This window comes from Typopeltis vanoorti, chromosome 9 (assembly GCF_054136105.1).
Source record: "Typopeltis vanoorti isolate ZY-2024b chromosome 9, IOZ_Tvanoo_1.0, whole genome shotgun sequence".
Lineage (NCBI taxonomy): Eukaryota > Metazoa > Arthropoda > Arachnida > Uropygi > Thelyphonidae > Typopeltis > Typopeltis vanoorti.
Window position 1 is genome coordinate 85,573,702 of NC_143557.1, and position 14,679 is coordinate 85,588,380.

General features: G+C 36.2%; 1 protein-coding gene across 7 annotated transcripts in view; it reads right to left on the reverse strand.

Annotated features, from left to right (window-relative positions):
• The window catches only part of LOC150103218 (solute carrier family 35 member H1), a 261,818-nt gene that overhangs the window by 181,700 nt on the left and 65,439 nt on the right, over nt 1-14,679 (reverse strand). For all 7 annotated transcript variants that reach the window (XR_016548789.1, XR_016548790.1, XM_090397758.1 and 4 more), the window contains exon 2: nt 5,549-5,801. Coding sequence is in view for 5 of the 7 variants with exons in the window: in XM_090397758.1 (XP_090253884.1) it covers nt 5,549-5,791 (243 nt within the window). In the remaining 2 variants the exon portion in view is untranslated. The remainder of the gene's footprint in view (nt 1-5,548; nt 5,802-14,679) is intronic.

Consider the following 14,679-nt stretch of genomic DNA (forward strand, 5'->3'; position numbering starts at 1 on the left):
CTGGTTGATTCACATCCCCATGTACAACTTTCTTATACATGTCTGTCAGCCATCTACTTATCCAAGTTAATTTATATTCCTATTCCATGGTTTCCAGTTAATGCAACAGCCCTTCAAGTGCCTTTCCTATCAAATGCCTTGGCAAAGTCCAAAATTGTTATACTATATCCATTCTCTTTATTCAACTCGGTCGTAACATAAAATAAGAGCAAACTGCTCAGACATGATCCTCCATTTAGTAAACCAATACTATTCCTTGCAAAGTATAGTTTGGTTTTCATCCCATTTTGACATTCAAGTTCTTACCAAATTCTCCAAAATCTTCATAGTCACTCTAGAGACAGTGATAGGTCAATAGATAAATTAGTCTTTGTGCAATGGGATTACCATATATTCTTTGCATTTCTGTAGTATCGTTCCTGAGCTGAGACACAAATGATACAAACATGTCAAAGGGTTAGCCATTTCTGCTGAACATTCTTTTAAGCATGCATGGTAATATCCCATCTGTCCCTATATGCCAAGTATTATCCAAGTTATTCAACAGACAGAATCTTCATCTTATGCACCTCTATCTTTTCATCCAATGCAGTAGTAGCAATGTGCATTATGTTATATACACATGGTTGATAGAGCTCCACAAAGTGATTGCTCATTATTAAACAATCACATCTGCTTCCTACTAAAGGATACCTCTGCATTCAGTAAAGTTATTCTTCCATATTCTTTCTTTCTTTTACTGGCAGCATAATGATAAAATTCTTTTGGATTGCCTTTAGCCTGTCCATCCAATTCCTTTTCATACTTCAACTTTACTTTCCATATAATATTCTTAAACTTTTCAGGCTAGGGCTTTACGTTTCATAACTTCTCTCACTGTTATTTTCAAAATATTCCTTCTAAATCATCATCATCTTATGGATCCCTTGCTTAATAATTATGGTTGCACATCCATTTCATTCCCACCCTAATTGTTCTTTATTCAAACTCTACAAATATATTCATATAGTGCCTCACTTTAAGCACTTTTTCAAAGCTTTCCATGCATCACTGATTTTTCTTATTTTTTTCTCATTCAGTAACTGATATCATAAGACTAAAGATAATATTCTCTTCAGTTTGTCATAATTTTTAGCTTTGTAGTTCAGCATATAACTCAACTAAAGCATCCATATAGTTGGGTACTTCCCAGGTGAGTATGGCATGATCACTGTCAAATTGGTGGCAAGTCACATGATTAACAAAGACCTCTTCTTATGCTATGATCAAATCTAACACTCTTTGGCTTCAAATTGCTTCTTTCACATGATGCTTGAGAACGTTGTTTCTCACAACATCTCGATTATATTCTCATTCATTCTTAGAAGTTTTCTCTGCTATCCAATCAATATTTAGATAATTTAAGTCACCCAAACAATTAGTATCTATATTAGTATCGCCCAAATAATCATTTAGTACAACTGAACTGCCATGTGTGTAGCAACACCTGCCATTATTCATTCTGATGTCTCCACACCATATAGACTCAAACTCACTACTACATGCAACATTATTACCATTACTGCTTTCATGAGTTTCTCTAAGTCAAGTCATCTCAATCATTAATTGTATCCCTTCTTCTCCAATCTCTTCTGTCATTCCTAAAAATAATATACCCTTTACACTTGGTTTCTATTACTACATCTGACCAAGAGCCAGACTTAACTTATGCCAACAATTTTGGCCACAACCAAAAGCAACAAACTTAACAAATAATCATTTAGTACAACTGAACTGCCATGTGTGTAGCAACACCTGCCATTATTCATTCTGATGTCTCCACACCATACAGACTCAAACTCACTACTACATGCAACATTATTACCATTACTGCTTTCATGAGTTTCTCTAAGTCAAGTCATCTCAATCATTAATTGTATCCCTTCTTCTCCAATCTCTTCTGTCATTCCTAAAAATAATATACCCTTTACACTTGGTTTCTATTACTACATCTGACCAAGAGCCAGACTTAACTTATGCCAACAATTTTGGCCACAACCAAAAGCAACAAACTTAACCACTTTGTTTCTAATGCTCCTGGAATTTGTGTATACATAACAAGTTCCCTCCTCACTTTTTTGTATACTTAGCTATGGTCTGCTTGGCTCAGTTGGGCAACTTTTGCTTTTCCATCCACAGATCCCTACTCCACACATATAAAAAAAAAGAAGCTTGCACCCATTTCTTACACATAGCAAGTGTACCGAACCATTTATTACCATAGCTCTCCTCCTTAACTCATTATCATCATATCTCAGCAATAAACTAACAGCTTCTCACTTTTCTTTCTTGGTGCTTCCATCAATCCTTTCACATCCTCTCTCATACTATATTTATCACTTTGTTATTTCAACTCTTAGGAAATCCAATCTAGTGATTCCGTTGTCAAGGTGTAAATTTAATTATTGAAGTACCATATCATGCTACTTATTTTTTCTTATATTCTAAAGATACTTACCTTGTTGTTATTATTCATTGATAACTTACAAATTTTTTCCCAAATTTTCCAAAACAGTGCAAAACATGAATAAAACAAAAACTGGTACCAAGAATGATAAAGTGTACACCTATTAAAATAAGTTTCTGATGAGCGAACAGATAAGATCTGAGATAAAGGTTCTTTAAGTAAATGTTTGTCCTATGGTATTTCTTCAGCATACATTTCTTTTGTTGCAATATAACATAACAGATTATAAAATTTACAGTATATTAGTATTGAGAAAGAGTTAGAGAGCACTTGTTAAATTTCTCTTGAATAACTAAGTTTTGGTTTCAGTAAAAAAAAAAATATATTGGAAAGTATATAAGGTAGTAATAAAGATTTTCCCCACACAATAGTTCTGATAATCATAAGAGTGCAGGCTAGAACTTCTATTGTGGACCTCTCCTGACTAAATCCCTTTGCTCTTCTAAATGTTGCTTTCATTTTTATTTTATTTATGTGGCATTCACCCATGAAAGGTTTTGCAAACTTACAGTACATTCATACTGTGGATTAAGGATTATATTTTTTATTAACTGTTATGCAGAGCAACGAAATTCATTTCCCACCTAAAGACAACCACAACTCGTCATATCACCAGCCTGTTTTCTTATCAAGGTGATTTGGTCTGATTTTCTCTAAGCTGCATCATCAGGACTAGAATGTATCAGAAATTAAACATGCAATTATAGTTTTTATATCATAGTCATATGTTTTTTTATTCTGTATTGTACTGCATGTGCTTAACACTAAATAAATAAATAATCTAGAGAAAGTTCCTGGATTAAACTCTTAGCAGACCTATGGTACTCCATATGCTACAGGTTTTCAAACCTTCCATAGGTATAACTATCATAAAGAGAAAAAATAATAATAAAGAACAGTACACAAGAATATTTTTCCAAAATATTATGAATACGAGATGGAGACAAAAATCTTCATTCTAGAGTATGTTACACAAAACATATGGAGAAAATTGCAATCCTAATAAATTAAAACACAACTGGCGTTTATTCTGTCAGACTGTCCAGTCATTGCTTCTATGTTTACAATAAATACCACACCCAAGACAAAAATCAGCAGATACACAATATGCCTTTTGCAAGGAAATTTACATAGGTATGTCCTAAAAATAAGAAAAAAAAAAGTACAACAAACATGCAGGTGATGTTACACATAAAGGGAGAACTAAATCACGACTAGAATGCAATGCCATGTCATCCAACCACATCATACACTATATAATCAAAAATATCTGGACACCCCTTTTGTTGCAAAGGTGGCATCCTATGATAGTACCATATTGAAAGTCACTGAACTACATTACTAGAAAGCGGCATCCAGATATGTTTGATTTTAGTTTGGGATATTTCTGTCCTGCTGCAGCTGTCCCAATCAACTGTAAGTGATGTTATTGTGAAGTGGAAAAACCTAAGAGCAATGCAAGCACAACCACAACCTGGTGGACCACATAAAATCACAGAGCAGGACTGCAGAGTGCTGAAGTGTGTGTGTGTGTGTGTGTGTGTGTGTGGTGGAAAAAAAAAAAAATTGCCTGTCCTTGATTGACACATTTTCTACGGAGTTCTGAAATGTCTTTTCAAGCAACACTAGCATCACAGTTGTTTTGTCAGGAGCTGAAGAATATGGGATATTTTCACAGCCATGTTGCTGCACACAAGCCTAATAACATCAGCAAGAGCAATGCCACACTTTGGGTGGAGTAGTGTAAAGCTCACTGTCATTAGACTCCAGAGCAGAGGAAACAATTCTCTTCGCATTTACCAAACTCATACTCATCCAATGGATGAGTATGGGTTTGGTGAATGCCAAGAGAGTGCTGCCTGCTCAGATGTGTTGGGACAACTGTGAAGGTTGGTGGAAGAGGCATCGTAATTGAGGCTGGGCCCCTAGTTCGAGGGGGAATCTTAACAATGCAGCCTATAATGACATTCCAGTCAATACTGTGCTCTCAAGTTTATGTCAACAGCTCAGTAAAAGCCCTTTCAACATGACACTGTCCCATTCACAAAACAAGGTCTCTACAACAATGAACAGATGGGTGTTGAAAAACTTAACACACCTACACAGAATCCTGATCTCAATCCCATCCAACACCTGTGGGTTGAAATGCTGACTGTGAGCCATGCTGAATCGCCCAACCTCACTAATTCTCTTCTGGAAGAAAGGGAATTAACACAATTTACCAAAATCTAGTGGAAAGCCTTCTCCGAAGACTGTCACACCAGCAAAGAGTGGACTAACTTCACATTAAAATGACAGTTGAGATAGGCAGTTCTGGATCTTTTTGATTAAATAGTGTATTCAGTGCAATGAGATAAATTTATCTTAACTTTAATAACATATTCTAGATAAGAATAAAAAAAATGCAAGTTGCAGTTAGTAAAAGAAATTTAAAGAATGATCTTGCCACAAGTATGGTAAAGATAAAATCTGCAACAATAAAGAAACTTCAAACAAGAAACTTCAGCAGACAAGCAGCCACAACGAAGTATCATATTGTGCAAATGCAATCTGCAAATAGCAGCAACCAAGAAAAAAAAATTTATCCAATCTGTGTCATAATTTCTAATAGTTATGTTACTGTATCCAAAGTATACAATTATTAATTACAATAATAATTGTATTAATACAATTATTGTAATAATAATGTATTATTGTATTAATACAATTATAAAAGTAATTAATTACAATAAATGTACTAAATAACCTAAACATAAGAATATTTAAAGAGTCAGATTTTTGAAGTTTTTTTTTTTTCCTTCTCTTAAAGACAATGTTGAGTGTAAAATATGCCTTTTTTTATTGTTCTCTAGATCATTTCCATATTTGTTCGCAGAACAGCTTAGTGTCTCTCTGAAACTTTAAAGCAAAACTTAGTGATGAAAATCTACAAATTAGCAAAGAACATTTTGTAATTTAGGTGAATTCGCTTGCTTGATGCAAGGGTAATGGTCATCCAAGAGATTACAATCTGACAAACAAACTAAATATGGGTCAACTCACCTTAATAAACCATTTTTGGTAGAAAGTTATTCCAATTGAAAAGCAGTAATATAAAACTACTAGTCCCATTGTCCTTAAAGATGTAAATAACAACTTCATTGTACATACATAAGAAACACTGGGAGATGATGCACGTGGTGAGTTCTGACATGTAAAACATCTGTTTAAGGCAATACAAGAAGCACAAGAGGGTTTGGTGACTTTTGAGGGACTAAGATGCATTGCGTCACGTCTCCTCTTCATAGCTGCGTTGCTAAACAGAAAGAAAATACTCTCAGTTATACATGTATTCATGATTGATATTGTCAATCAACATGACATTCATTTTATACAATTGACATTGTAAAAAATGAATGTTTTCTTCATTAAATTATCTTTTTTCAATTACTGACTGTATTTACTTATCATGAAACAGATTACAGATTTACTTATTGTATTTACTTATCATGAACCCGAATAATCAGATTACAGACCAACATCTCGAGAATACTCTGTGCATAGCAACTTAAAACGATGCCAAGTTTCTCATTGACATTGTAAAAAATGAATGTTTTCTTCATTAAATTATCTTTTTTCAAGTACTGACTGTATTTACTTATCATGAACCAGAATCCTACCTACGCTCTTAAAGCTGAGTTTGTTTATTTTTATAGGATTTTATGTAAAGTATCAAATGCGCAGCGTTCCTTGTGAATCTGGAAAGCACCTTACAATTCTAAATACTGCAGTACAGCTTAGTGGCCCAGAGGCTTCATTGAAATTTTTAATGCAGCCTGCACTGTCTGAAAGGTTAAAGACCCCTGCTATATATCATCTAAACAAGATATCATACCAGTATGGTATAGTATCTTGTTCAGATGATACTCAACTTATCCCAAACAGCATATAAGTTAGCCATCAAGTGATTGGGAGTCAACATAATAAAACCACAAGTGGCCTAGAAGAAATGAGATGTAGTGAGAGTGGGGGGGTAAGTAATAGAGAGTTGAGTAATGAAGCTGGGAGAGTCATGCTGAATAGTGTAGAGAATGAGTCCATGAGTGCGGACTTGAATGAAGTTATGAGTGGTAAAATATATGGTGATTCTATGATTAAGGGTATGGAGAGCGGTATGCATGAGGAGTGCTTGGCTGATGGGACAATAGAAAGAGTGGCTTTAGCAATAAAGAGAGGGCATGAAACAGACAAGATGATAGTTATGGTGGGTACGAATGACCTGAGAGGTAGTATAAATCGGGTAGGAAAAGATTTAAGAACATTATTAGATATTGTGAAGAGGAAAAGTGTCAATGGGAGAATAGTGTGTGTGCTGCCTCATTTTGACAATTACGAGTTAAGTAGACGAGCAATGATAATGAATGATATGATTGCAAGAATGTGCAGAAAAAGAGATCTGGAGTTTGTTGATGTTTGGAGTGTGTTTGAAGGAAAAAGGCAGTTGTATGCTAGAGATGGACTGCATCTTAACATGGAAGGACATAAGCGATTGAAGAAGTTATTGTTTTCTGAACAGGTTGAAGTTATTGGGCAGGGAAACTAATATTGAAAAGGTTGAGTGTAAGAGAGAGAAACTTTAACACTGATTGTGTATTTATTGATCCTTATAGGCAGAATAAATTGCAGAAGAGAGGGGATAAAAATCGACATAGGACTACGGTAGTTAGTGACTTATATATCAGTTCTAAAGCCGGTACAAGATCTAGAGGGAATCTGAAATTTTTGTATACCAATGCTAGAAGCATTCGAAATAAGAGAGAAGAATTTTTGGCATTAGTCAGTGAAATCTCACCAAAAGTTGTAGGCATTAGTGAAACTTGGCTGTCAGCAGAAGATGTGGTCACTGGAATTGAATGTGATGGGTACAGTATTTTCAGGGAGGATAGAGAAGATGGAACAGGAGGAGGAGTACTGTTGATGATAGCTGATGTGTTGCAGCCAAAGAAAGTAGTATATCATGATGATAGACATGTGAATGAGAGTTCATTTGAGGCAGTCTGGTGCGAAATAGTGACCAACGCAACCAAATATACAGTTGGATGCTGCTATAGGCCAGGGAGTACGGGGGGAGATATTGAATTCATGCATCAGCAACTTAGTGCAATGAGTGAAGGCTTAGTGATTATTATGGGGGATTTTAATTATGGTGATATCAATTGGAAGAAGGAAATATCACGTAGCAAAAAGGAAATGGAGTTCATACATCTTCTACGAGATAATTACTTGAAACAGCACGTAACTGAAGGGACACGTGGTGTGAGAGTGTTGGACCTGGTTATTGGTTCAGAGGTTATATGCATAAGTAAGGTGTTCTCGTTACCTCCAGTTGGTGAAAGCGATCATGTGGTATTGACTTGGGAGGTTGCAAAATCTGTGGATTTTTCTATTAAGAAGGGGTATGTACGGAACTACAGGTTAGGCAATTATAACAAGCTTCGGAGTGAGCTTGCAGCCATCCCATGGCAGAACATATTGCAAGGGAAAGATGTTAGCAGTGCTTGGGATAAAATCAGCGGGTATCTGAGGAAAGCAATATCAGATTGTGTCCCCATGGTCAGGAGGTCAAACAAAGCAGGCATTAGATGGATGAGCAGTAGTATCAAGCTTGAACTGCAAAAAAAGAAAATGTTATGGAGAATTTACAAGGAGAAGGGCGATCAGGACACCCATGAGCAGTACAAGGCTCAAGCTAGGAAGGTTACCAGCATAGTAAGAAAAGCTAAATCAGATTATGAGAAGACCTTAGCCAAAGAGATCAAGGGTAATCCCAAAGAGTTCTTCCGCTATGTGGCAAGTAAGAGGAAGAATGACTTCGGAAGGATAACCTTAGTGGGTGCTGATGGTATTGAAGTGACAAAATCAGATGTAATAGTCGAGTTAATGAGTGATCACTTCTTGAAAGTCTATCACCCAAGTGAGGATATCTCTACACCCATAGCAATACCAAATGTGAGAATTGAAGCTAAAGAATCAGAGGTATTAAATATATTGCAAAACTTAAATGCAAACACTGCGGTAGGCTTAGATGGAATATCAGCTCGGGTGTTGCGTGAATGTGCAAATGAATTGTCAACCCCTCTTACCTGGATATTTAATTTAAGTTTGAACTCTGGTATGGTCCCTAGGGAGTGGAAGTTAGGCAAAGTGGTTCCTTTGCATAAGGGTGGCTCTAAAACTGCGGTATTGAATTACAGACCAATCACCATCTCAGGAGTAGTGGTAAAATTATTGGAAAAGTTGGTTAAAGACAAAATTCAAGAATGGGTGGATCAGGATATGATACTCTATAGAGGCCAACATGGTTTTGTTAAAGGTAGATCCTGCCTTAGCAATCTATTAACTATTCATAATAGAATAACATCTGAGTTGGACAAAGGAACTGGCTACACAGTGGTACTTCTGGATTTTGCTAAGGCTTTTGACAGGATACCCCATAGAACACTGTTACGCAAATTGGAGCAGATGGGAATGGATATTAAATTGGTGATATGGATAGGAGAATGGCTCAGGGAGAGATACCACAAGGTGGTGTATGGAGGAGCCGAGTCCAGAATGAGGCAGGTGACCAGTGGTGTGCCTCAGGGCTCTGTGCTTGGGCCAATGTTGTTTAATTTGTATATAAATGATATAGGAAATGGCTTAAAGGGAGATATTCAGTTGTTTGCTGATGATGCAAAGTTGTGTAGTGCAATAAAAAATCAAGCTGATGTTGAAAGTTTGCAGGAGGATTTAAATAAGCTGGTAAAATGGGCAAAAGAAAATGGATGTCAGTTCAATGTGGAAAAGTGTAAAGTCATGCATTTTGGGATTAAAAGATTACCAGCTGTGTACTACATCGATGGAAAGGTACTCCAAGAGATTGATGAGGCTAGGGACTTAGGGGTATTGGTAGATAGGGAGATGAAGTTCAGAGGACACATTGCTAAGGTGTCCAAGATTGCACATAGGATTACTTGGTTGTTGAGGAACACACTGACATCCAGAGATAAAGAGGTTATTATTCCCCTTTATAAAGCATTGATACTTCCACATTTGGATTACTGTGCTCAGGTCTGGTCACCTGGATTCCTTGGAGATGAGGAGGCTGTGGAGAGGGTTCAGAGAAGAGTGACCAAGTTGGTGAGTGATATAAAAAATGCTCCCTACATTGATAGATTGAGAGCTTGTGGATTGCAGAGATTGGTTGATAGGCGAAGAAGAGGGGATATGATAGAAACATTCAAATTACTGAAAGGTTTTTATGGGATTGATGCAGGGGAAATGTTTCAGCTGTGTGATAGTGATGGAAGAAAAAGAGGCCATCTCTGGAAATTAAAGAAGAGTGTGGTTAACAAAGGTGTCAGAACAAGGTTTTTTGCCTGGAGGGTGGTGAATGAGTGGAATTCATTGCCTGACTTAGTTGTGAGCTCTTTGTCTGTAAATGAATTCAAGAAGAGATATGACATATATTGTTTTGCTAGTTTGGGTCTCCCGCGATGAGTCTACTGACTCCATGGAGATACCCGTAATAATAATAATAATAATAATCAAACTAATATCTCATGACTTTCAACTAAATTTTCTCAAAAAAGCAATAAAGATGGCTATGAACAACTTCTTCGCTACCTAAAAGCCCACGAATTAATTAGAGAGCACAAACATATTCTGCATTTTTTGCCCCACAGGATCGAGCTAACCTTATCCGGTTTTGGATACAAGCCACAAAAAGGTTTGGAGAAACTTGTGCAATTACTTATCAAAACACCATAGCAAATGCTTATATTCTTAAGGGGATGCCCCGGTATAAAAACATTGGCTTTTCCTGTGATTTTATAAGAATAAAAATTAAAACAATCTTCATGATTATGTTTTAAGGGAAGATCTTCATGTTCTTGTCTTGTTAACTTGAAAATAAAAGGATAATATGCTACAAGAGGAATTTAAAACCAAATTGTAGCATAAAATAGATTAAAAATACATGGAAATTGTTTTTTACCAGAAGAGAATGAAGTAAAAATTTAAAAAAAAAAAAATGGATTATTTTTAAAATCAGAGGAATAATACTGTAGTGATGACATAATGGCACTTTCATGAAAAATGAAGGATTGTAAGCTCTCTGGTCAATTTATGAAACTTTCATAGTTTCTACAACCTTTCAGCTTTGAAATATTGTTGGATCTAATATCCACTTTGCCTATGTAATTTTACATCGCCAAAATGAAGCCATATGGCTCTTTTTTAGTAATTACTTTTACACACCAACTGAGAGTTCACTTATGAAAAACACATTTCTCTGACATTTGATTTCCTCTCTGGTCAATTTATGAAACTTTCAATGCACTTTGTCTATGTAACTCATATGGATTATTGTGCACAGATTTGGTTACCAGGTTTTCATGGTGACAAGGATATGTTAGAAACGGTCCAAAGAAGATTCACACAGGTAGTCAGTGGTCTTTGGAATGTGGAGTATGGGGACAGATTCAGAGAATCTAAATTGCAAAGACTCGTGAATAGGAGGAGGGATATGATTGAAAGATATAAGCTGGTCAGGGATTGTTATGTTAACAGAGGAAAGACTTTTCATAGAATGAGAGATGGAGGGGGGGGGGGATAGAACAAGAGGCCATCCCTGGAGAGCCTATGTAGCTCAGTGGATGTGGTATTTGTACACTATGGTGCATGACCACACGAAGGAAGACTTGGTTTCGAGTCTAGTCGTCGACTAGAGGAAATTTTTCTAAGCCTTTTTTCGACTGGTTCCTGAGTTAGTCGATCTCTGGCACGGGCAAGCGGGTTTTTTCTCCAGGAAACTCAAGAAAATCAACCATAGAACCCACATTATTTCAGGCATTAAATATATTGTGTTAGGGTTAGGGACCACGAGATGCGGCACTTGTTGTCTCTTCACTTTTGGTTTAACAGACTTAGTTAATTAGTGATAGCCTTAGGCCAGTGGAGATTGAACTGCCCACTCAGTCTTCAAAAGTTAGATAGGGCTAAATGGCCTTGCCTACTCCCTATAAGGGAATAAAAAGGCATTGGCTGATTTTTATTTTATTTTTTATCCCTGGGAATTGTATAAGAAGGGTGTAAGCAGATGAGTGAGGAGTAGAATCTTTAAACATGGAGAGTGGAATGCATTGTCTGAGTGTGTGTTGTGAATGTAGACACATTGCATCAGTTTAAGACACTGTTGGAAGAGTTGTGTGTGTGTGTCCCACAACGAATCTCTGACTCCAAGGTCAGATGTTAATAATAATAACTATTATTTCTCGCTCAAATCCTTCATGATAATTAACTAAGTCTGTTAAACCAAAATTGTCTCCATTTCTTTGTTTGTGCAAATTATAACATGGTTTAATAAGGTTATGCTGCAAATCACCTCATATTTAAAGGACATCTAAATACCCCCCCCCTTGATTCTGTTATTTTTCCTACAACAAACGTATGATCATCATCATCATTATCAAATTCCTGAAATATAGCCTCAAGGAATATACAGGATATGATAGTACTACATGAAAAATTACATCATTACTAACTGCCTATCTACAATTTTCCTCCAAATCAGTTTGTTACCTGTCAAGACTCCAACGTTATCAGATCTTATATTTCTATCTTTTAAGGCACTTTTTACTATATCAATCAACTTGGTCTTCCTCTGAGTCTTTTTCCTGCCAACCTGGCAGAGAACACTTGTTTGCTATCTTTCCTCTTCCAATCTGTTTAAGTGACCATACCACCTGAGATTAGCTCTGCTAATGCATTCCTTGATGTTGACAATGTCATGTTCTTTCCAAATATCCTCGTTTTTTTAATATGATATTGCCATTGATGCCATCTGTTCAAGCCCTTAATCTTTCTCAGGACTCTCATATCTGTGGTCTCTAGTCTTTGGTCAAGTGTTTTACTTCTAATCCAGCTCTCAGATCCATAAGTTAAAATTGGCTTGAATACCGTCTTGCATACAGCTAATTTAGTGTTTTGGCTAATTTCTCCCTTATTCCATATAAATTTATTCAGTTGACATCCTACCAAACCAGCTTTGTTGATTCTGTTGTTTATTTCCATATTTAATTTACCATCTTCACTAAAAATTGTGCCAAAGTAGCTGAAATGTTTTACTTGTTCCACAGGTTCTCCATTCACAACACAGTTGACATTTTCAATGTTTCTGCCTATTTTCATTGTCTTTGTCTTGTTATTGCTGACCTTCAATATATGAATTTATTACAACAGTTATTCACTTTAATCAGTGAATCTTGCAGACTTGTAGCAGATTTATTTAGAAATATAACATTGTCTGCTAAAAGCAAAGAGCTGAGATTAACATTTCCAATTTTGATATCAGGTTTAATACTGCCTTCCTTCATAATGTGATCCATATAGATAATAAATAACAGAGGGGATAATGTACATCCTTGTCTCACACCAGATTTAACATTAAACCATCTTCCTGTACTTCCTTCAATTCTAACTGCTGACTTACAACTCAAATAAAGACTAAGTATTGCCTGATATAATGCCCCATTGACACCATACAACTATAGCATTTTGAGTAACTTTTCTCTTGACACCTTGTCATATGCCTTTTCCAGATCTACAAACTTAAATACAGATGTTTGTTATATTCCCATGATTCCTCAAGTATTTGTTGTAAAGTGAAAACTGATCCTGACAGCCTCTATTTGTCCTGAATCTAGCTTGTTCTTCACCAAGCTTCCCTTCCACAATCCTTCTCAACCGCTTCCCAAGTATACTTGCATAAATCTTATCAGGAACACTCAGTAGAGAAATACCTCTGCAATTCTCACATTAAGTTTTATTTCTCTTTTTTGTATATTGGTACTATGAGAGTTCTACACCAATCATCTGGAAATCGTCCCTCTGACCTTCTGAACTATGCAGTGCAGCCACTGTAAGACTTTTATACTTCCATACTTGAGCATTTCTGGTTAAATATCATCTTCTCCTCCTGCCTTTTCACATTTCAGGCTTTTGATGGCTTTTTCTACTTCAAGTATGGATATGTATTCCTGACTGCATGCCTGGTCAGTATTTTTTGTCACTGTGTTGTCATCACTGCATGTTTCATTTAGCAATTTTTCGAAGTAATTACTCAATAACTCAAGGATATCTTTTTCTCCTGATTTTCATGTCACCTTTATCATCTATAAATCCTTTTACAGCCTCTTTCCTTCATTTCTGAACTTCTTCAACAACTTCCAGAATATCTTGCCACCTTCTTGATATTTATTTTCTATATTCTTGTCAAAGTTCACCCATGACTTTTGTTTAGCTAGTTTTACACAGTGTTTAGCTTTCTTACATTTGTCTCTGTATTATCTAAGAGCACAAGCTGACTTATTTGCCAGGAACTTTTGATATGCTTTCTTCTTTTCTTTCACTGCCTCTTTAACTTCCTGTGTCCACCATGGAGTTCTGATTTTTCTATCCTTACAGACCTCACCTCACCACATTCCTCTCTAGCTGAATCAATCAGTGTTTTCTTCAGGGCTCGCCACTGAATCTTCAAGGTTTGATTCCTGTTCTCAAACTCTTTCATTTTTTCTTCAATCATGTTTGTGTATTTTAGTCTACAGTTCACAATTGAGAGCTGCTCAACTTTTATTTTCTTTAAAACTTTCTTACACGTTCCTCTTTTCAATATGAAATTCAATTTTATCCTGCTCAGGACTAAATGGTGATCACTATCAAGAATAACATAGTCAATGAGACTTTTCTTATTCCTTGCCTCTTCTCTCCATGTGAATTTGTGCACATTTTTATGTTGGAACATGGTGTTAGTAATAACCAGTCCATATCCTGAGCAGATATCCAACAAATATTTGCCATTATTATTAGCTTCGCTCTTTTCTCCAAATTTTCCCAATATATTTTTGTATGTCTGACAATCACTTCCTACTCTGCTATTTAGATCTCCAACAAGGACCAGCTTTTGTCAGTTGCTTTCTCTAAAGCTTCAAAAAATTCCCCCATTTCCACCTTAGTAGAACCTTCTGCCATAGGCACCAATAAGTCTCATTGTCCAGTTCCCCATTCTCATATTTGTCCACGTCACTCTACTTGAGACTGCCTGCCATTCAAGAAGATTAGCCTCGTATTTAGTGTTGAATACTATGGCTGCTCCT